We start from the raw sequence: 23,320 nt of genomic DNA on the forward strand, positions 1-23,320 counted from the left end.
TTTTTACATGAAATAAACATGAAAAGTACACTACAAAAGCTAGATATTTAAGAAACATAGTGGTGAATCCTTTGATAAAGCAAAAATATTTTAATTCATAAGTTACTATTCCCCTAATGCATCCATTTATAAAAGTTGCCTCACATGAGGTTTTAAAAAAGGTTATATATATATATATGTAAACTAGTGCACATATAGATGTTCTATACACATAACAAGCAGTTATTGTTTTATTATATGCAAACAGCAATGGCAATTTTTAATCCAAATGTTTTCATTGATTTCAAACTGAAACTAATCTTACCAGTGCAAAATTGCCACAAAGGCAGCTGGAAAAAGAAGAAAAGAAAAAAGTCATTAAAAGCTGCTTCATTATAATATACCTTTAAAACAACTATTTAATAATTTTTAAAACAAACATTGCACTGTTGAAAGTTCCCAATCATGATTCTCCAGCTCTTTTTCCATATTCTTACCATCCTGAGCTCATTCCTACCACTCTTCAGTATTTCTCAGATTTACTAGTTTTATGCCACGATCAGCAAACTATGGCCCATGGTCTGTTTTTGTATTGTCTGCAAGCTAAAAATATTTGTTAAATTTTTTAAGGGTTATAAAAATAAGAAAGAATAGGTAACAGAGATCGTATGTGGCCTGTGAAGCTTAAAATATTTACCACCTGGGTCTTTATAGAAAAAGTATATACTTGCTACATATGTTAACTTTCTATCTAATACATACATAATATACTCTGAACCACTTTAAAATTAAACCTATACCTCCCCTCTCAACTCAAAACAGATGCCCCTCTGATAAAGTTTCATTAACTCTTAAGATACACAGAGAATGCCTTATTCAACTATACCTGTATCCTCTTTCTTATTCTCCAATTACTCTTAAAAATGATATTTAAGGAAAAGATCAAAAATCCTACTAAGTCCATCTGGCTTTCCAAAAACCCTCAAAATATTCATGTGCCTCTCCCTCCCTTTACTCCACATTCCACACCTGATAAAATGGTAAGGTGTAATGATGCCAATATTGTAAATGCAAAGAAGTGCTTATCACAGTTCCTTTCAAAGTTGTGATAAAAAGCTGACTCCTGGGCCCCCATATCCTGTCTCTGTCAATCTCACCTCTGATAGTGACCCAACCTTATACTTTACTGAAACAAAGATCATTTAATGCGAGCACTCCCAAAGTCTCTTATATCCACTTCAACATTTCTCTACGTAGTAATTCCCTCTCTTGGAACCTTAATCCTACCCTCTCCCCTTGGTTCTTCCCTTCAGCCTTTAATTTTCCTAGGCCTTAAAACACTTCTCTTGATCTAGTAGGCCTTCCAACTACGAAATATTCTCTCCTCCACACCCCCCGCCATTATCTAATAAGATTCTTAGCCTACTTCTTTCTTCTAAGTTCCTGTAACTCTTAAATGACCAATGATCAGTTAGTTATCAACATCAATGGCCTCTTTCACTTCTGCTTTTCAACCTCTCTGTAGCATTTGACCAGATTCTTAGATTTCTTCCTGTTATCTTCCATCATACCAACTCTTCCATCTTCCATCATACCAACCCTTTCTGACCATTTTGTTTTTATATGCTTATCTATCTGGTTTTCCTTCTCTCACGTCTTAAAACTAAGTATAACGGGTTTTCCCAAATAGCTTTACTTTGCCCACTTTCCTCTCTTGGAAATCTCACTCAATCTTAACGTTTCAACTCACTTCCACATGGATAATTCCCAAATCGACACTCCTCATGCCTGAACAAATGTTCTCTCTCCCTCTCCTCACACTCTTTTCCTCTTCTACCTCACAACCTACCCAGTTCCTCTCAATTTGTTGCCATTAACTTTCACCTCTGTCCTCTCTTCTCCATTCCTACTATTGCTACCCTCATTAAGACCACTATTGCCTGGATTCCAGCATTCAATTATTTTTTCTGCTTCTTTTCTCAGTCCATATCCAGTCCATTTTACACAATGCTGTCAAATTATTCTCTCTGAAGCACACTTCTGATCATTTCACTCTATTTAAAAATCATTCAATGCCAACATCGTGAATGTACTGTCACAAAATTGTTCACTTTAAAAATGGTTAATTTATGTTATGTGCATTTCACCTCATTAAAAAATTATTTTCCTAAAGAAAAGAATCAATTGATGCCTCCCTACAGAATAAAGTCCAAATGCCTTAAACCTAGGCTTGAATTAGACTCTCCATGGCTGGTCCCACCCAACCTTTTGAACTTCCTACTTTCTCTTCTTTTTGTACCCTTACTCTGCTTTCATATTTTCTTACATTCCATGACTCTGATTATGCTGTTCTTTTTTTTTTTTTTTTTTTTTTTTTTGCGGTACGCGGACCTCTCACCGTTGTGGCCTCTCCCGTTGCGGAGCACAGGCTCCGGACGTGCAGGCTCAGCGGCCATGGCTCATGGGCCCAGCCGCTCCGCGGTGTGTGGGATCTTCCCGGACCGGGGCAAGAACCCGGGTCCCCTGCATCGGCAGGTGGACTCTCAACCACTGAGCCACCATGGAAGCCCTATGCTGTTCTATAGGCCTCTAAACTTGTTCTCTGCTTCATGCATCCAAATATTAGCCTTTGGTCACAATTCAAATCTCACCTTTTCCTAAAAGTCTTATCTGATCTCATTTCCCACTTCCCATTCTCCAGTATGTTCACGCTTTTGAACTCTCATAGCACTTAATATACTCACTCATCATTTCACCCAACATTGAGTGCCTTCAATGTGCCAGTCATGGGTGCACCAGGGCTTGTGTTTGGGCAAAACACCTCTGTATTCAAGACCATGTTGATTCTGGATGTGGAATGTATCTGTTTCCATAATTAGACATCTGACAAAATCTAAATATGAACCCCCATCTATTATTTCTCAAGTATTTTCAACACACTCCAAATGTGGACATTCATTCTACTTTAATTAACATCAGCAGTCAACTTAGAAAAGAAATCACAGTAACTTACATTAGGAGACATTTATCTATGTTTCAATACACATCAGCAGCCAGTCTGACCAAAGACTAGGCTCAAAACTGATTTTAATGAAACAGCAATATTTAAGTTACGTCTTGGGCCTCCCTGGTGGCGCAGTGGTTGAGAGTCCGCCTGCCGATGCAGGGGATACGGGTTCGTGCCCCGGTCTGGGAGGATCCCATATGCCGCGGAGCGGCTGGGCCCGTGAGCCATGGCCGCTGAGCCTGCGCGTCCGGAGCCTGTGCTCCGCAACGGGAGAGGCCACAACAGTGAGAGGCCCGCGTACCGCAAAAAAAAAAAAAAAAAAGATAAGTTACGTCTTCAGCTACAGAAAATGAGGAATACAAATAAACATCTTTCAAGTGCTTAAATAAGAAGAAAATTTAAGCATCAAAGCTCCTCAGCAAGATGAAAATAAATGGAAAACATGGGGAAATATATTGCCTAATGTGACTATTTCTGCTATTAAAGATTCTCAACTCATTAAAATAACCAAGTTTATTTTTCTTTATTCAAGGTGCAGAAAAATACAATGTCTGACCTCTCCCCCCGCCAAAAGCTACCCTATCATTTTCACAACTTGTGATAAATGGCTGCCTTAAGATGACATTTTGTTGGTGACACATGAAGTGATCACTGTTCCTGAAAACCCTTGAAAATGTTTTAAAAGAACTTAAAAATAACTTTAAAAGAAGAGGGCTGGAAATTCTTGTCAGCGATTTTCCAGAGATTGGACTTCGCCATTATTGCTGCTAGACTTGCTTGTTAAACTGATCTGCAAGATTCACCAAAACCACTTCCAACCCGAGGCTCAGAGGGCCCGCGGGTCCCTCGGATGCGAGCCTACCGCGCGGGATTGCTGGGCCTCGAGCCGTCGGGGCTCCTGCCGAGGGCTTTCCCCCGTCGACTCTGCTCACCTATGCCGAGGGTCATCCTGCCCGTGAACTGACATCTCCGCAATAGATGCACCTTGTCGCGGAGCTGCTCCATGAAACAGCTGAGGAATTGAAAGCGGCCGAGAGGAACGGTCCTTGCGACCGCCTCCATTTGCAGGCAATTCTGCGCGTTCAGGTTTCGGGTACTCCGCAGCGAGTACTCCTGGGCGGCCCCTGGCAGGTTCCCCCCGCATGCGGGCAAAGACAGCTTCGGCTTTTTCCCCTCCCCCTTCGGCTCCTCGTCCAACTCCGGCTCCCCGGCTTCGGTGGCCCGGCGCCGCGGCTGCCTACACTGCGTGGAGCGGGGAGAGTGCGACGGTTCTGAGACCGTTTCTTTGAGCTTATTCCTCGTTTGCCCGACCATTTTCTCATAGTCCCTGTTCGGATGCAGCTGCTACTCTCTCCGGCGCGGGCCCGGCCGAGTCGGGCGAGGTCCGCAGGGGTCTGGCTCGGCTCGCAGCCTCAACGACTAGTCCCCGCCGCCGTTGCGGGCCACCGGCTAGTCAAGGCGACCGCGAACCCTGGAAGGGGGGCGGCGTCAGGCCCAGGCTGCCCCGCGCTGCCGGTGCGCCGCCCACGCGTGCAGCCCCACGTGCGCAGGCCGTGCGCGCATCCCGGCGCGCATCCTCCCACGTGCGCCTCCACGTGTCCAGCCCCAAGTAAGCGGACTCCGCGCAGAGCTCCACGCGCGTCTCCTCACGCGTATCCTCTCAAGTGCGCCGCCCAGCTCACCGCCGCCCTACGCTGCTGGTGGACAAGTCTGAGGAACTTTCTTCGACTTTAGGCTTAGCTTTGTTATTTTTACCAAAAGATTGTCTGTCTCGAGGTTATTGAAGGGAAAGGAGATCTCAATTGAAAGAATAACCGTAGAAAGAGAGCGAGGGAAGAAAGTGGGCGCCTCTGATGCACCTGGCACTTATTAGGAGCGTCTCTCCTCGCCTCCTTGGAACACTTAGCATTGGGCACTCAGTCCGTCTCCTACGCCGAGGCAGTGGCCCGAGGTCGCAGGCAGCAGGTGGCAGAGCAGGCGTCAGCCCGGTGAGTCTAACCCCAGAGCCTCTGGTTGACGCGAACTCGGTGACGTCCCCTTTGAGGACAGCGCTTATTAATCCATTCTGAAGTGAAATTGTGTCCCCAGCAAGGTTGCTCAGAATTCGTCAGCAGTTGAGCGCGGAGTTGCGCTCAGCAGTCTCCCCCTTCTGAACCAGGGACCACCCAGGACCACGTGAGAGGGGAGCCCCATAGTCACTGCACAGCCACACGTGATGCCAGGACGGCTGGCAAAGATGGACAGGGGCCATTGGCATTTTTCATGTCCTCTGTTACAGGCCAGGCCGCTGGAGCCCACGACGCTTCACGTCCCATCTGTTTTATCATGGATCGAACTCCCTAAGCCCCTTCTCCCCCATCTAATCTAGGCTCACTGTGGCCAGGTTAATTTTCCGCATGCCACACCCTTCAGAAATGCTCGTGGTTCCCATTAGCCCGCAAATGAAACGTAAACTCCTTGGCTTGTTCATCGGTACCTTCAGCAAGCTGCCCCAGTCTGCCTTTTCAACTTTAGTTTCCCACCTCCGCGGACACAAATCTTCCTTTCCAGTCATTACAAGTGAGGTCCGCAGTGTGACTCCATAACTATCCATTTACTTATACCGAAAAGCCCTCCTGTAGCTTTTTCATGCATTTCTGCCTGCCCATCTCAATTCTATCACCTTCCAAGCCCCAGCCCACGTTAATTTCCCTACTCTGAAGGTCTAAAGCAGTTACTGACAGTATTATTCATCTTGTCACTTACTTAAATTCAATAAGTGCTAATATTAATCTGTTGGTTTGTAAGATTTTCTTCGAGGAGCGTTTCTACATTCCTGGCACTATGTTTGGTGCTTAAAATGTTTTCGCATCTAGGGAATTGCCTGGCGGTCCAGTGGTTAGGACTCCGCTGTTTCGCTGCTAAGGCCAGGGGCCCCCGCGGCCGCGGCGGGGCCAAAAAAAAAAAAAAAGTTTTCGCATTAAATTCACACGATAACTTTGTACGAATTAGGAAGCCGCGGATCAAGGATGTAGTGATTTACCCAACTTTTAACAGCTAATAAATCGTCCAATCCTGAGTTTACAATACAAGGTACTTATGGGTGGTTGATAAAAATATATTATTGAGTAAATATGCAAATTCAAAAAAATACCTTATTTTTTCATATGAGTATTTTAATATTGTTTTTGGAATGCAGTGATTTTGTTTCCTTTTAATAAAAAGGGAATTGTAGAATTAGGTTAAACTCATAAAATGAATTGGGTGGATTTGCACCTTTTTGTATGTATTATTAGAACATCTGGTTCTGGAGCCTTTTTATTTTTCTTTAGTCTTTAAGTTTCCTCCATTATTAATGGTGTATTTACATTGTCTACTACTTCTGGTATCAATTTGGGAAATTTATATTTTCCAATAGATGTTTCAAGTCAGCTGAATTATACACCCTACTTTTACCTGAAATTGATATGGCCATCTGTGCCTTTTCAAAAAATCAGTGTTTTCCCAATTAATCTGTTTATCCTTCAACTCTCTGTGATTTTAATAGATGTGTTTAAGTTATATCTTGTTGAATATTTAAAAAGGTAATCTGAGGGTCCTTGTTGATAGATTATTCATTTAAGTGATTTTATAAGTTTTATGTCTTCGTTTTTCATGAGGAGTGGGTATTTTTGTGGGAAGTAAGGAGTGGCTGCTACTGGAATGTTGGCCAGATGTCATTTTTAGTGACATTTTCTTGTAAAACTTTGAACTGAACTTTCTGATTTTGGTCTCCTTCTTTTCAATCTATTTTGCCTATTATGTTTCCCTTTTGTGAATTTGTTTGTTTCTTGGAGTTTCCAGTTGTCTTTTGTATCACTCCATGTCCTAACAGAATAAAGCCTATTCTTTCTGTTGGTCTAGTCCTTGAAAGTACAATTCTGGTCATGTTTGGCATTTAAAAAATAATTTTTATAATAATGTTCATTGTACTATTATTTATATAATTGAAAATTAGAAGTAACCTCCATGTCAAACAATGAATTACAGAACACTGATAACAGTGAAGCATTACTAAATTGACTAAAGTCGTTTTGAATGAATATTTAACAACATAGGAAAATACTCATGATATAGTGTTAAAGGTAAAATAAGCAGGATATATATGATTCAGATATATAGTAAACACATAGAATTAACTGTGTTCCATGCTCCATTCTAAATCTTTTACATAGAGGACTCATATATGCAAGATTACCAAGATTACCTTTAGCCAGTAACTTAACTGCTCTAATTTATGTCCCGATCTGAAAAATGCTGAAGTACCTAAAACATAGTAAAGCATCTAAAAGAGTATATGCTTAATTTGAAAATTATTACTATATCTTGGGGACTTCCCTGGCAGTCCAGTGGTTTAGACTCTGCGTTCCCACTGCAGGGGGCGCAGGTTCAATCCCTGGTGGGGGAACTAAGCTCCCACAGGCCACACAGCGTGGCCAAAAAATAAAATAAAATAAAATAATTACTATATCTTGCTTTAGAGTGACCATATTCAGAGTATACTGATGAGTATTATTTCCAATTAATGTTTTGCTCACCTGGATTTTTGTCATTAAGTTATATGTTCTATTATTAAACAGTAATACGAGTTGAAGTTTCATTAGTTAACTCAGAAAACTGAGAGACAAGTTGCCTAAATAATTTTGCATTCTCTCAGTAAGGAGAGGGGTAGATTGTGTATGTGAGGGAAAACATGGCGCTCAGTTTTATTCGCTTGAATAGAATCTGACAAGTTTTCATCTTTTATAACTTCTCTAACAGTGTTCACTTATTTTGAGCTAGTTATTTTGAACAGTTATTTAAGTCATATTTTAGCTTTATGCTTATTAATGACAGTGACTTAAATCAGTATGCCTGATACTTATTCTATGGTGAACTGACAATTGAAATAGTGCATTATAATTTGATATAATGCAATGTATTCTCGAATTATTTTTTCCTCTTTGAGATGAAGATACCTTGTGATTTAGTAAATTGTTTCTCTTACATAGACATTTCCCAGTCATCTATTTCTAAAACTTGTCTCTGTTTTCTCTTTTAGTAAAACAATTGCTAATTTTTACCCCAAAATGCAATGAAACTGTATAACCAGCAGATGGCAATAACGACTTATAAATCAGAATTTTAAAAATTTACGGAAGTTTTTAAGTTCATTTTTAAAAAGAAAAATATTACTGTTCTTGTAATATATCAGTTAACTAAATATGAAGTGTAGGGAAATTCCAAATATAATCCAGCATAAAAATAATTACATTGCATGTTTCACGTATCAAAATAATTAAGATATTCATTATGGTCAATGGTTGGTTTTCCAAATAATAATGACTTTGCTTTCATTGATTCAGAAAGTTTTTAACCAAATTTAAGTGTTTTAACTTTGTGCAAATACATAGACATAAATATAAGTGGATAGCTGAGTTACATCTATAACTAGCTTGGTTATATGAATCAGGAAAGATAGAGGTAATACAGTGAATATCATTTTGAAAATGTTAAATTTTCCACTTGTAAGTTGATAATTTAAAGTACTAATTTCACTTTAACAGATAATCTGCATACAAGATGGTGTTTTATTTGTGCTGTTTCACAGTTTCTTATACATTAAAGTACTTTTTTTCTCTTTTATGGTACAAAGAGTTGGAATTGGCATCAAAGTGTTTATGTCTAGTCTGTCATCATCAGTTAGTCCCCAAAATGGTAGCAAAATTCTTAGAATCTCATGATTATGCTAACTATAAGTGAACCACATATCCAAGATTTTTTCTGAGCATTTTGATTTAGTAATTTTATTCATTTCAATTAAGAAGTTTTAAAAAGATGAACTGAATGGGATTCATTTTTTAATACTTTTGCAAGAATTCCTATAAATTCACAAAGATGAAAAAATTTCTGTTTATTCATGTACCTCTATTCTTGTCTCAAAAATAGAATAACCATAGATATAGGCTTCTGGGTGGCTATTTATTTTCTAATTGGTCTGTTTTATATGTTAAAAGATTCTTTCAAATTCTTCTTCAGCAAGTTGCTTCCACTAAAAGAAATGTCATTGCATATGTATATTTTATAAAACAGCTGCTTCAGTCTAAAACCATTACATATCTCAGATTGATTCATTTTTTTTAAATAGTGCATTTGCTGCTCTTGAATTACTTTATACAGCCTGTTTAAATTCTAGTTGGATGCAGGTGCTTTTTCATAGAAGAAAATGGAAAGTCACCGAGTTGCAGTGAAGCATACAGTGTGAATGTAAATGCATCTGTTTATGACAGTTTGCATAAAACTGCCTTTTCATCCATGGGAGAAAAGGTATCTGTAATAAGTTGGAATTTCTAGGAGTTCTAGTCTACTTTCTGTGTCCATGAGGGTCCTATTCTCCTTTTAAAACTCTAGCTCTCTCAGCCACCCATACTGTTTAGTTCCCCAGATGTGTATCAGATGAAATGAGATCCCCTTGACCTTGAACAGCCTTATATAGGCATGTGTCATTCAGAGGAAGGAAGGTAATCCATTAATTAATTGGGAGAATTCCTTCCCCTCCCACATGGAGAGACTGCCTAATTGCATAAGATATGCACACTGATTTGAGCAGAAGGGTACTCAGTAATCATTTTTAAATGACTTAACCAATATATACACAAGCACATACATGAATATTTATACCAGACCCCAAAAGTCAATTTTTCCATGAACCCAGTGGTGATAGTTCCATGAACAAACTCCAACATACTGAGATTTTTAAAAATTTACCACCAAAGTAACTAATACAAGAATTACTACATTCAGTATAAATAAGCAAAAGTCGTAGACTATATTAAAGAATGAACTGTAGTATATGTACGGGCAGGTTAAATACAAAATATAGCAAAAACAGAAATGAAACATAAGGCACCTGTGTGCTATGTTTTATATCACATAATATTTTAGATTGACTTAATATTTAACTTTGATCGTGACATAGTGGTCAAGAAATATCACAGTAGGGTATGAGCCGATATGTTTTGTGCAGTTTACTTCTCTAGCTCTGATTTCTTCAACTATGAAATAAAGACTTTGGACTACATGGCCTTATTAAAGTCTTTTAAACTTATTTGATTCTAGTTAGTATTTGAACATATGTTTAGGTAGCTGGAAAAATATACCTATTGAGTCATCAGTGCCCTGTACCAAACTCCCTTCTTAACAGTGCTTCTCTTCTTTCCTCATCTGTCTCCAGCTGTGTGTTCTGATTCCACCTTTATGGTCTTACTCTCTGCAATCTACCCCACAATTTATCCCCCATCCTGTCCTTAGTTGCTGCACCTCTCACTGCCAACTCAGATGAATTAAGCCTATCTCTCTCTGCCTATTCAGGCAGCTCCAACCCGGCCTCCACCTGATTCCTGATCTCTGTTCTGGTTCCTCCCTGATTCCACTTGCTTTCCATTCTCTTAAGTACAGTGGGCTTCATTGTTCCTATTCTCTAATTATGTCTGTCCTTTAGGAGCCAAAATGGCAACTGGAGTATAAAGGGAAGGGGAAATGTCCCTAAATAAGTAATAAGTGTTTATATGAAGACCACCAGGCTCTTGCTTTGGGCCGCAGAGTCCTGCTTTCACATAAATATTGACCCATCCTTAAAAGGTAAATGTGGAAGTTTAAAATTTCCTTCTTGTTTTTGCTACAATCTGAAACTCTTCTTGAGACACACCAGTGACACTGTAAAATTCTTTAGGAGAAAAATTGTTGAGTTTTGCTTTTTTTTTTTTTTTTTTTTTTGTGGTACGCGGGCCTCTCACCGCCGTGGCCTCTCCCGCTGCGGAGCACAGGCTCCGGAAGTGCAGGCTCAGCGGCCATGGCTCACGGGCCGAGCCGCTCCGCGGCATGTGGGATCCTCCCGGACCGGGGCACAAACCCATGTCCCCTGCATCGGCAGGCGGACTCTCAACCACTGCGCCACCAGGGAAGCCCGAGTTTTGCTTTTATGTTTCTTATTTAAGGTTGCGTACCTGGATTCCATAAAGGCAATGTAGACCTTAAATTTTTTTTTCTTAAAATCTAGAAATTTTTATTATAGGGGTTAGCACAATGTCTTAGTTATGAGTACAGACAGGATTTGAATCCTGGCTCTCTCACTTACTGTAGATCTCTGAGCATTTCATTTCTCTAAACCTCAATTTTCTCATACCTCAAATGGGAATAATAATAGCTCCTACCTCATAGAGTTGTTGCAAAGATTAAGTAAGATAATGTATATAAAGTACATAGATATGTAGTAAATGTTTTACAAAAGGTAGCAATTATTATCATAGCAAGGCTCAAGATGGAGAAGGAATTATTTATATCACCTTTTTCTTTTCAGGGAGTCCAAAGAACCAGCTACAATTCCTCCTAGGGGGGAAAAAAAAACGGAGCTAAAAATAAGCCAATTTAAATTGAGAGCCTAAAACCATACAATGCTATCTAATAGGCAGTATTATCTTCTTTTCACAGATAAAAAAGAATTTTGAGGCAGGCAGAAGATTCTAGACTGCTCACTTTTAACTCACAAGTACACAAGATTTAACTCCCCTGGAAGTCCTCAAAGTTGACAAGTTGGGCTCTATAAAATGGAAATAAAATATTTTCTGGATAGCTTTTTCTATGTTTTAAAGTAACAGCTTTAGTGAGATATGATTCACGTACCATAAAATATGTTCTTTTAAAGTGTAGGATTCAGTGACTTTAGTATATTCACAATGTTGTGGAACTATCACCACTATCTAAGTCCACATTTTCACTACCCCAAAAAGAAACCCCATACTCATTAGCAGTCATTCCCATTCCTCCTTCCTTCCAGCCCCTAGCAATCTGCTTTCTGTCTCTCTGAATATGCCTCTGTTGGACATTTCGTATAAATGGAATCATACAACATGTGGTCTTTGTGTCTGGCTTCATTCACTTAGCATAGTGTTTTGAAGGTTCATCCATGTTGTAGCACTTATCAGTACTTCAGTTCTTTTTATAGCTAAATAATATTTAATGGTATAGATATACCAAATTTTATCTGTTTATCAGTTGCTGGACATTTGGGTTGTTTCCATTTTTATGGCCATTATGAATAATGCTGCTATGACTATTCATGTACAAGTTTTTACGTGGACATATGTTTTCATTTCTCCTAGGTGTATACCTAGGAGTGGAATTCCTGGGTCATATGGTAACTTTATGTTTAACAATTTTATAAACGGCCAGACTGTTTTCCGAAGCAGCCACATTATTTTATATTCTCACCACCAATGTACAAGGGGTCCAATTTCTTCACATCCTTGCCAACACTTATTGTCTATCATTTTGATTATAGCCATTATAGTGGGTGTGAAGTGGTATCTCATTGGCTTTTTAAAATTAATTGACTTTATTTCTTAGAATAGTTTTAGGATTACAGAAAAACTGAGCAGAAAGTACAGAATTCCCATATATCCCTTCCCCTCCACTGCTGCACACAGTTTCTCCTGTTATTAACACTTTTTATTAGTGTGGTACATTTGTTACAATTGATGAACTAATAATGATACATTATTATTAACTAATGTAACTATACTTTGCATTATGGTCCACTCTTTGAGCTGTACAGTTCTTTGGGCTTTGACAAATGCATCATGTCATGTATTCACCATTATAATATACAGAATTGTTTCATCGCCCTAAAAAGCCTATGTGTTTCACCTATTCATGCCTCCCTCCCTCTTCCCAAACCCTGGAAACCACTGATCTTTTTACTATCTCCATAGTTTTGCCTTTTCCAGATTGTCACACAGAGTGGCTATACCATTTTGCATTCTCACCAGCAATAAATGAGAATTTCTATTGCTCTTTGTCTTTGTCAGCATTTGGCATTATCCGTGTTTTGGATTTTAGCCATTCTAACAGGTGTGTAATGGTATCTCATTGTTGTTTTAATTTGCATTTCCCAAATGACATGTGATGTTGAGCATCTTTTCATGTTTATTTGCCACCTTTACATATTTTTTGGTATGTCGTCTAGATCTTTTGCCTATTAAAAACTTAGATTGTTTTCTGATTGATAAGTTTTAACAGGTCTTTGTATATTTGAATACAAACCCATTAACAGATATGTGTTTTGCAAATATACTCTCCCAGTTGTAGCCAATCCTTTCATTCTCCTAATAGTGTCTTTCATAGAACAGACTTTTAAAAATTTTAATGTAGTCCATCATATTAACTTTCTCTTTAATAGATCTGCTTTTGACGTTGTATCTAAAAAGCCAACGTTATCTAGATTTTCTAGATTTTCTCCTGTTATCTTCTAGAAGTTTTATAGTTTTGCATTTTACATTTAGGCCTACGATCCATTTGGGGTTAATTTTTGTGAAAGGTGCAAGGTCTGTATCTAGATCCAGTATTTTACATGTGGATATTCAGTTGTTCCGGCATAATTTTTTTAAAAAAGGTTATAGTTTCACCACTGAATTGCCTTTGCTCCTTTGTCAGAGATCAGTCGACTGTATTCATATGGGTTTATTATCTGGGCTCTCTGTTGTGTTTTGTGGATCTACTTGTCTGTTCTTGCACCAATACCATACTGTCTTTATTAATGTAGTTTTATAGTAAGTTTTGAAGTCAAGTACTGTCAGTCCTCCAACTTTGTTCTTCTTCAATATTTTGTTGGCTATTCTGGGTCTTTTGCATGTAAACTTTGGGATCAGTTTGTTGATAGCCACAAAACTTGGTGGGATTTTGTTTGGGATTGTGGTGAATCTATAAATCAAATTGGTTGTCACTATTGAGTCTACCTATCTGCAAATATGGAATATCTCTCCATTTATTTACATCTTTGACTTCTTTCATCAGAGTTTTGTAGTGTTCTTCATATAGATCTTGTACATATTTTATTGATACCTAAGTATTTCTTCTTTTTTTTTTTTTGGTGCTGATATAAATGGTGTTGTATTTTTAATTTCAAATTCCAGTTGTTCATTGCTGATATATTAGAAAGGATTTGACTTATTTTTATTAACCTTGTATCCTATGACCTTGTTATAATTGCTTATTAATTTTATGAGTTTTTTTGTTGTTGGAAGTATGTTAATATTATATATATATATTTTTTAAAAATCAGTAAGAAGGAGAGGAAAAAACCTTAAAACTATAAGCAAACTGAACAAATGAACCCAGTTGTATTGCTAGTGAATAACATAACCATATAGGAGAAAAAAACCAAGTAACTGCTAAACATGTCATTTGACTATATACACTTAGTTGAGTAGCGGGGTAAACAGCTGCAAACAAATCCTGAACTCTTTTTAGAAGGTTTATTGTAGTTGTATGAAAGAAGCAGTATGAAATTATTTGGGGTGTATAGTAGAATTGAGTAAATAAATATGTTGATTTGGGGAGCTAGGGTTCTCATTGCGGAAGAAGGCAAATACAGATACAGAATGGGGCAAAGCATGGAAAAAATGATCCTATGGGAGTACATTGGAATTGGAGATACCAGCATAAACTCATGATTTCTAATACAATTTATACACACACATACGTATATTTGAACATGTGTGCTTACATACATATATATATAAATATTCCTAACACTGTCAGCTGAAAAGGCCTAGAAACATATGACAATGAGCACATCTGGCACCCAGATATTGGTTACTAATACAGTTTCCCAACTAAAAGGAATCTGGGCTCCTGGTAGAAACTGTTGATTACAGGGCTAAGGCAGGAAAGGTACAAGATGAGCCTGGAACAGTGTGTTATGCCAGAAATTGAAGAAGAACTTAAAAAAAAAAAGTAAATTAGGGCATGTCAAGAGGACACAGGAGCCAACTTAAGGGGCTCCCAGTGACCAAATCTGGGATGATTTGAGCATCAAGATAACTAAGGGTAGTAATAAATTATAAGCCATTGAAAAATAGGAATTCTTTTGCCATGAAAGACAAAGGCTGAGGAATGATAAGTACCAGATTAAAGGAGACTAAAGAAACTGGACAGCTAAATGCAATAAGTGATTCTGAACTGGATCTGATACTTCTTACTGAAGGAAAATATATGCTACAAAGGACATCATTGGCGTCATTTCACAAAATTGGAGTACAGATGGTAGATCACAGTATTATACCATTGTTAAATTTCCTGAACTTGCTAATTCTACTGTAGATATTTACTGGAATCTTCTTGATTTTAGGAAATAGACTTTGAATTACTTAGGGATAATGCGGCACGATATGTGAAGCTTACTATAGGGATAATAGGGCATGATGTGTGAAGCTTACTATCAAATGTTCAGAAAAAGTGTGTGTGTATGTGTGTGTGTGTGTTGACTACTCAGTATGAATGCAAATGATAAATGGGGTAAAAAGTTAACAATTGGTGAATCTGGGTAGAGAATATACAGTTTCTTTGTATAGTTCTTGCAACTTTTCTATAAGCTTGGAATTATAACAAATAGAAGATTTTTAAAGGTTGGGGTTTGGCATGAACAAAATATTAAGGGTAATAGAGCAGACTTCTGAAAGCAGAAGGTTTGATAACGTCAAGCATTTTGAAGGACTGTTACATGGAAGAAGGATTAAGACTTTGAATTTGGCTAATCTTATTTTGTGTCAGTCTGCTTTGTGTAATATTACAGCACATCCAAGAGGTCATGACTGGAATGAGAGGTAGGAGTTCTTTAAGCTTTATGGAGTCTTTGGTATCATTCAGAACAGAAAAGTGCGAAGACTGGCGCTTCTAAAGGTTCATCAGGTAGAGTGAATGAGTGAAAGGGACTGGGTGTAGGAATATGGGAACTGGTGGCAACTCGAGAGCAATGTCCTCTCTAAAGACTTTCAAGTGCGACTAAAGACAAAACCACAACCCTGCGACAAAACCACAACTGCTGTGCGTTGTGTCTGGCCTGGGAGTGGCCAGTTATGATCCCCTGACCTTACCTAATCCTCCTCTTTTTTTTTTTTTCGGGTGAGGAAATGGGTACCAAAAGTCACAAAGTGTGTGAGATAATGGAAGGTGTAAATGTGTGCATGTATATCGAAACACATCATATTTAATGAAAGAAATTAACATCCACACATTTGTACTTTTGTACAATTTTGGGTAATATATAATTTTAAGCTGTTTACAAATAACATGTAATGCTTCAAATATTACATAATGTTGATAATACATTTCTAGCAGAAATAAATATATTGCACTTAAAAAGAACTTCATTAGATGTTACTTTATAGTATTAGGCTTATAACTTCTTTTTTCATAAAACATTTCCCATGCCCTTCCCACCACCCCCAGCACACACACTTCATTACAGTGACTGTTCTCACGCAATTCGTTAAGCAAATGAACACAGCAAACAATAGAACTGTGATAGTCTACTAAAGAGGCTAGATCCAATTTTATCCTTTAGGAAATAGAAGACCTTCTTTTAGGTTTCTGAAACTAAGAAAAACAACAACTAAATACAGTATTTTAATGTACCAGAAGTGAAATACAACAAGCTGTATTTTTTGTCCAGATGTACTATTTCACCAAAATGTTTTTATTTTCTTATTATCAGGGGAGGAGGTTGGAATTATCTAAGGGAGAGACAGAGAACTAAGGGCCAGAGAATACTTCTGGATTATTTGTCTATCAAATATTTATAAATGAACCTTTGCATATTTAAGCATGCCGAAGAAAGCTAAGTATTGAAATATTTTATAACTGGCATGGAATAGTAGTGAAGAAAGAATGTTATGATTTCCTAAAATTTTAAGAGTTTTTAACCTTCCCTTTGCTTGTTTACATAAAATCCTTACATTCTGAAATAATATAAAAATTTATAAAATCCATCCTCCACCCAAGCCTAGCTCTCTAAAGGAGCCAGCTGAAAATTTTTTCTGTCCAGTGCCTCATTTCTGTCCAGTCTAAATTTATAGTATAATATTGTTTTGTTTGTAGTAATTATCAATTCCATACACATTTAATAATGAAAACAGTTTTCCTTACTTGGTCAATGGAAGATTGAGTAAAAATATTGTTTTTCTTGCCACATTTGATCCTGCGCATTACATAACTGACTTTTTGAACTTTAGTTACTGAGTCATGGCTTGAGTTTGACTGTGTTTTTAATGAGGTGGTAAAGTCTCTCCATTTACCTTATTTGAAGTTCAGTTTTCTTAGTATAATTCAGCTTAAATATAAGCAGGACAGCCTGAAAAGCTAATGTGAAATTCAGAATTGGGATAAATATCCTAATATCTCTATGAAAAATTCATAGGCAGTATGGGATGAAGATGCTTTGCTTCTAAGAATACTTATTCTTGGGCTTTTAGAGGGTTTCCTTTTTATCCCCCCAGGGTGGGGCGTTGTGGCCGGAGAAGTGCAATTACAGAGATGTGGATAAGGGTGGAGAAAGGAGGTTTTGGAATATCCCACAAAGTCAATGTGACTCTTACACAGGGTGTTTACTAGATGATGCATCATAATCAGGAAGTGTCTTAATATCTCCTACTCTGTGCCCACCTACTAGAAATGGTGGTAAACCTTTAAGACAACATACCATTGTTATGAACTCAAAAGGACCAGCAATGTAATATAAATTCATTAATGTAGACCTTGTTACCTAATAATTTGTGATATGTTGGACACAAACTGGATATGTTTATCTTTATATTGCCAAGGGTGGACAGAGGAGGGGGGAAGATTTACTAAGTAAAAGAAATAAATGAGCTTACTCAGAATTATTGATAAACATTTAAAAAACATATCACATATGTAGAATTTACTAAGTTATGAATTAATTCTTTTGGGTTAGATAAAGCCATTCTGGCAGGGCTGCTTTTTAGCAGCATTATACGTTAGCCAGGCTTTTTAATACTGTAATATACCTGGGGGGGGACCCTGAATTTATTCCAAATATACCATAACTCATGCTCTTTATTATTCAGTTGGCTTTGTCCCTAATTATCTAGTTCTTGCAATTGTTTTTGGTAAAATAGACTTTAGAATTTTAAATGTTAAATACCCAAGGGGTTAAGTAATAATCAACAAGCAGAAGAGCTCAGAACCCTGGTGGGGTCATATATCTGCCCCTGGTTTCCATGACTAGAGTGACTGACCAGGTTAAGCTCCATTTCACCTGTGCTTCTTCTTTCTTGTTCAAATAATACCAAATACTTAAAAAGTGTATCCAAGAATTTCAGGTGTGATTTTCCAAGAGCATGCTTTGGTGTCTTAGTCTTTGTTCTTCTCTAAGCGTGCTATTTATTTTTAGTCTTATATTGATTTAATTACAAAATAAAGTTATGAATTCAGGACATACTAGCATAAAACCATATTTAACAAAAATATATAAACCTACTTTTGAGACACACCAATTGGGAAAAATGTCAAAATAGTATTAAAATGATCCTTTCATGCTCGTTGAAAAGAAAATTCAGATATGGATTTGCTTTAGTAGACCAGTCATTTATTAGGGTATTAAGTAGTATCATGTAAAATAGTATTTACTTTTGTTATTCCTGCTTTAAGTAGCAGTACTCTGTATTAAAAGCACTGACAACAGGGCAACTATTAAACATTAAATCCCTATCCTAAGCTCTGTGGATATGTACTTTAAACATTATGCATAACTACTTTTTTAAAGAAATACATCTGTGCTGTGTTTGAAAACAAACTACCTGTGGATACTATAGCATAACATGCAAGAAGTTAGAAGTAAGCCTACTGTGTCTGCCATAGGACTTTGAGATGTTTGGTTAACGCAGCTGGTGCTTCTCCATAACCAAACCTTGGAATACAGTGGAGAAAGTCAATTGCAAGGTCCAACAATAGCATCACTTAGACAGGCTGTGCCAATTATACCTTGTTTCATAGACTGGAAATGCCCAATAAAGTCATTTGATATGGAAAAGCCTAACATTAAAACAACCAAATAAAATCCCACTTGAGTTTGATGTGATAAGTATATTACATTTGACTTCCAAATACACCTCTACCCTCAGCAGCAAGATTTCCCATCTCTTTGAACAGATTCAATACTTTTGTAGTCAGAATGAAGTAGAATGAATATTACATTAAAAATTAAGAATATTGGGGAGCTTTGTGAAGAAGACAGGTTAAATTCTATAGCTAGAATGCATTATATCTAAAATTGAAGGACTACGAATTTCATTAAACCTCTGTTATTAGGGAAATGAAATGTTGCAAAATGCCAAATGTACTACCCTGATTGTAAATGCTTAGATATATATGGCTCAAAAATAATACAGAAATTATATATAACTACAATATAGTTAATTACTATTATAAATATTAAAAGAAGGCTTAAGAAGATAGCAAGAGTTGAAAATAAAGTGGATAAATCCTTTAGATTTACTTATAAGCACTTCCAATGTTTCAGTCAGGGTGTCATTGAGTTAACATGCGATTTCATATTATGGACCTAGAAAAATGGTAGAATTACTGAATGTAATACAGTGAGAAAAAAGGGCCAATCAGATAGATGGACACATACCTATTCATGACCAAAGGTTAAGTGGTGGCTATATGGGCATTTAGAATGGTCATTCATAAATCCTTGTCAATCAGTGGCAGCAGCTAATCAAACAATGAAGCAGATTTACTGAAAATGAGAATTTGGCCTGGTGCATTTTAACATCCATAAGGTCTCCCAAAGCTGAAGTAAAAATGAAGGGAGCTCTGGTACCCACGGCAGAAAAAATTCCTTTTAGAATAGGGCAACCATCTTTTTATTGTAGTGAAAGAAAGTCTCATGCGTCAAGGTGTAAAGACTTTAAAGTGTCCCTCAGTGAATAAATCAGCAGTGTATTAGAATGCAGCCCAGAAAAATAAAACCTCAGTTTTATTCGTATATGGAAGATTTTTCCTACATAAATGGCAAATAATTGCAAGAAAGAGAATTAGAAAGAAAGAAAAGACTGTGAAAAAGAACTTGTCAGGTACTGGCCCTTCAATATTAACAGAACTGGCGTCCCTAGTGGCGCAGTGGTTGAGAGTCCGCCTGCTGATGCAGGGGACGCGGGTTCGTGCCCCGGTCCGGGAGGATCCCATGTGCCGCGGAGCAGCTGGCCCCGTGAGCCATGGCTGCTGAGCCTGCGCGTCCGGAGCCTGTGCTCCGCAATGGGAGAGGCCACAACAGTGAGAGGCCCGCGTACCGCAAAAAAAAAAAAAAAAAAAAAAAAAAAATATTAACAGAACTTTGTGAAGTCTTACCACCTATTCATCCACCAGTTAGGACGCATTAGCATTATCTCAGCTCCTTCCCCAGCAAACTAACACAAAGGAAAACTAAACATGCTTAAGCTACAGCACTACAAATACTTCTCTATTGGCTCTCATTTCTATAGGGAGAAATGGACTTCAGTTAGTCATTATGCATTATGGTATGTTATATAGTATTGCCTCTTTGAAGATTCTTTTAACCTGTGGAAAGTAGAAAGAAAACCTATACATGTTGACTTTATACATTACTGCATTGACACAGCATTTTTAACCACTAGGAATAATGCATCTTAAGATTCATCTGCCTTGTATTATTAAACTTTCTTGGTACACTGATATCCAATAGTTGTGGGACTTAGGCTGGCTAAGAACTTTACACTGATTCTCTCTCAAAGCCAAAAGCTGTACCCCGCTACAGATGAATCCTGGTCCATGGTGCTTTCCCTCAGTGGTAGGTTTTACTGTGAGTCCAGCTCTCCTCTTTAATAGGTCCCATGTCTCCTGGAGAGCCCCAGCTCCAACACCCCACATCCCACCCACCCAACCCTGTCTTATATTTCCATACCCATTTGCACATTCTGGATCTGGATTCTCCTATTTTTAGAAGAGTCATACAAATGGCGTCATCACAGCAGAGGAATGGCGCAGTCCTTGGATAGCAGCATAGGGCCCCTGCTGAAAGTAGTGATGATACCGGGGCATGTGGAATGAGGGGAATGTCGGGCCACTCCCTTGCATGGAGCTGGCAATGGCCGATGGGGTTAGAGGCATCCCAAGTCGGCTATATGGTGGCAGAGAGCCCTGTATAGGGTGAGGAATGGGTGTCGCTATGGATGCTGTGCTGGTGCCAAGAGCAGTCAGGGACTGTGGGTGCTGAAATCCAGGAAAACTGGATGAAGATGATACCCAGGAACTGAGAGACAAATTATCAGATGTTGTAAAGGCTGATCCTGAAAGGAAAAAAAAATCTCATTAGACTGGAAACTCTACTTCAGTGTGCAAATCAAGAATTACATTATCTGAACAAATACCGTATGCTAACACGTATATATGTAATCTTAAAAAAAAAAAAAGGTTCTGAAGAACCTAGGGGCAGGACAGGAATAAAGACGTAGACATAGAGAATGGACTTGAGGACACGGAGAGGGGGAAGGGTAAGCTGGGACGAAGTGAGAGAGTGGCATGGACATATATACACTACCAAATGTAAAACAGACAGCTAGTGGGAAGCAGCCGCATAGCACAGGGAGATCAGCTCAGTGCTTTGTGACCACCTAGAGGGGTGGGATAGGGAGGGTGGGAGGAAGATGCAAGAGGGAGGAGATATGGGGGATATATGTATATGTAAAGCTGATTCACTTTGTTATACAGCAGAAACTAACACAACATTGTAAAGCAATTATACTCCAATAAAGATGTTAAAAAAAATAAAGAATTACATTATCTGTAAGGGTCAATTTTATTTTTAAAATTATGTAATAGATCTATAATTTAAAAGAGAGACAGGTCAATCATGAGGCATATCTAGCTTTCCACACAAGAATATATCATTTAACCATATATGGAAAAGATAATTTACTGACTTAACTCAATAGATGGCCTGCATACTCCCTGAGAGTGGCCAAAACACTAGCACCCTGCCTGAAGGTAATGACCTGATTCCCTTTAAAGGACTTCCAAATAGCTGATATCCGTCCTAACCTCTGTAGCATCCCTATAAGTAAGGCTGGACAGACAAGCCTCAACAAAGCTACCTGGTTTCCAGAGCCACTATGAAAACCCAAAAGACTGTTTTTCTTTTTTTTTCTTTAGCTTCTGTAACTCTTTTCTTTTGGAAATAATGAGAACATTTACTATGTTGATTACATTTAAGACAGATACACAAAATCCAAACATTTTAATATACCAGCTCTACTCAGCATAGCTGAGTTATGTGGAAACAATAAGCACTGTCAAAAATAAAGCATAAATACTTAGAAATTACTCTAAAAAGAAATGCATGATACTTATTTGAAGTTTTTCACACGACTCTATTGAAATAGAGATGTAAGGAAAGATTTTAATAATTGGAGACACGTGCCATATTCTTGGATGAAAAATAAAAAATTTTTAAAAGTCATTTATTCCCAAATTAATTTATTGGTTGAGTGTAAAGCCAATGAAATGCCAATGTTTTTTCCCTCTTCAACTCGATTCTCAAAATTATCAGGACAAATAATGACAGAATTTTAAATTTTTAAAAATTATAACAAGGATAGATTTTCCCTACCAGATATAAAAATGTTATCATGTTATAAAAACAAAATAATGCATTTATGAAAATAGCATAGTACTGAGCAAGATGAGAAGCCACATCAATAGAAAAGAACAAATTGTCACAGTACAAAATAAAATATATATGTATACTGTATTTATCGTATATTTAGTATATAATATACTAAGTAATAATGGTAATACACATCATTACAAACTATCAGGAATGACAGCTTAGCGTCCATAATTTTTTATTAGATATTTGACAAGTTGCAAGAGTAAGTTTTTCTTATATCACAGTATCCAGAAGTTTAAATAAAATTTGACACTGAATTTTCCAGTTGTATAATTACTAGTAGCTCATCTGGATTTAGCTATAAGAGATAGCATATGTTCTGACTGTTTATGCTATTCCATATCATGGACATAAAAATAGGACAGAGGACTCTCCCCATGTGAACATCCCTGTGCCTGGGCAGCCCCCTCTGGTTTCTTTTCTCTGGCCTCCCAGATGCAGAGGGCTCCTCTTTGAACATCTGCAGCAGAGGAACTTTTTAGTACTCCCCTATTCTCACGACCCGGGCCACTGCCTCTACGCAATGTGTTCATTAGGAGAATCTTCTTTTTAAAAATGTTTTCCATTCTAGTCATTGATCCTAATAAGATATTCCTGATATAAGTAAAACAGATATATTCCCTGATTTTCAGATTGTAAAACTGAGGTTGAGAAAGACTAAGGGGCCACCCCCAAAGTCCAATAGCTCTTTGGTAGTAGATCACAGACAAATAACTCCTGGGCCCTGACTCAGAGGCTCAATGTCCTTTTACTGGAAAACAAACTACAGGAAGGCTTTAGGCAGCATA

At 37.8% G+C, this 23,320-nt stretch overlaps 2 protein-coding genes across 2 annotated transcripts in view; both read right to left on the minus strand.

Moving 5' to 3' along the window:
- The window catches only part of DPY19L2 (dpy-19 like 2), a 94,700-nt gene extending 90,306 nt beyond the window's left edge, over positions 1–4,394 (minus strand). Inside the window, exons 1-2 of the mRNA XM_081243908.1 lie at positions 3,919–4,394; positions 305–329 (exon numbers count right to left, since the gene is read on the minus strand). Of these exons, the coding sequence (XP_081100034.1) occupies positions 305–329; positions 3,919–4,300 (407 nt within the window). The 5' untranslated portion in view covers positions 4,301–4,394. The remainder of the gene's footprint in view (positions 1–304; positions 330–3,918) is intronic.
- Positions 4,395–18,592: 14,198 nt separating this feature from the next.
- Positions 18,593–23,320, minus strand: part of TBX20 (T-box transcription factor 20) — a 54,532-nt gene continuing 49,804 nt past the window's right edge. The window contains exon 8 of the mRNA XM_081243611.1: positions 18,593–21,153. Coding sequence (XP_081099737.1) covers positions 20,813–21,153 — 341 coding nt within the window. The 3' untranslated portion in view covers positions 18,593–20,812. The remainder of the gene's footprint in view (positions 21,154–23,320) is intronic.

The sequence above is a fragment of the Mesoplodon bidens genome, assembly GCF_964165515.1.
Source record: "Mesoplodon bidens genome assembly, chromosome: 9".
NCBI classification, from domain to species: Eukaryota; Metazoa; Chordata; class Mammalia; order Artiodactyla; family Ziphiidae; genus Mesoplodon; species Mesoplodon bidens.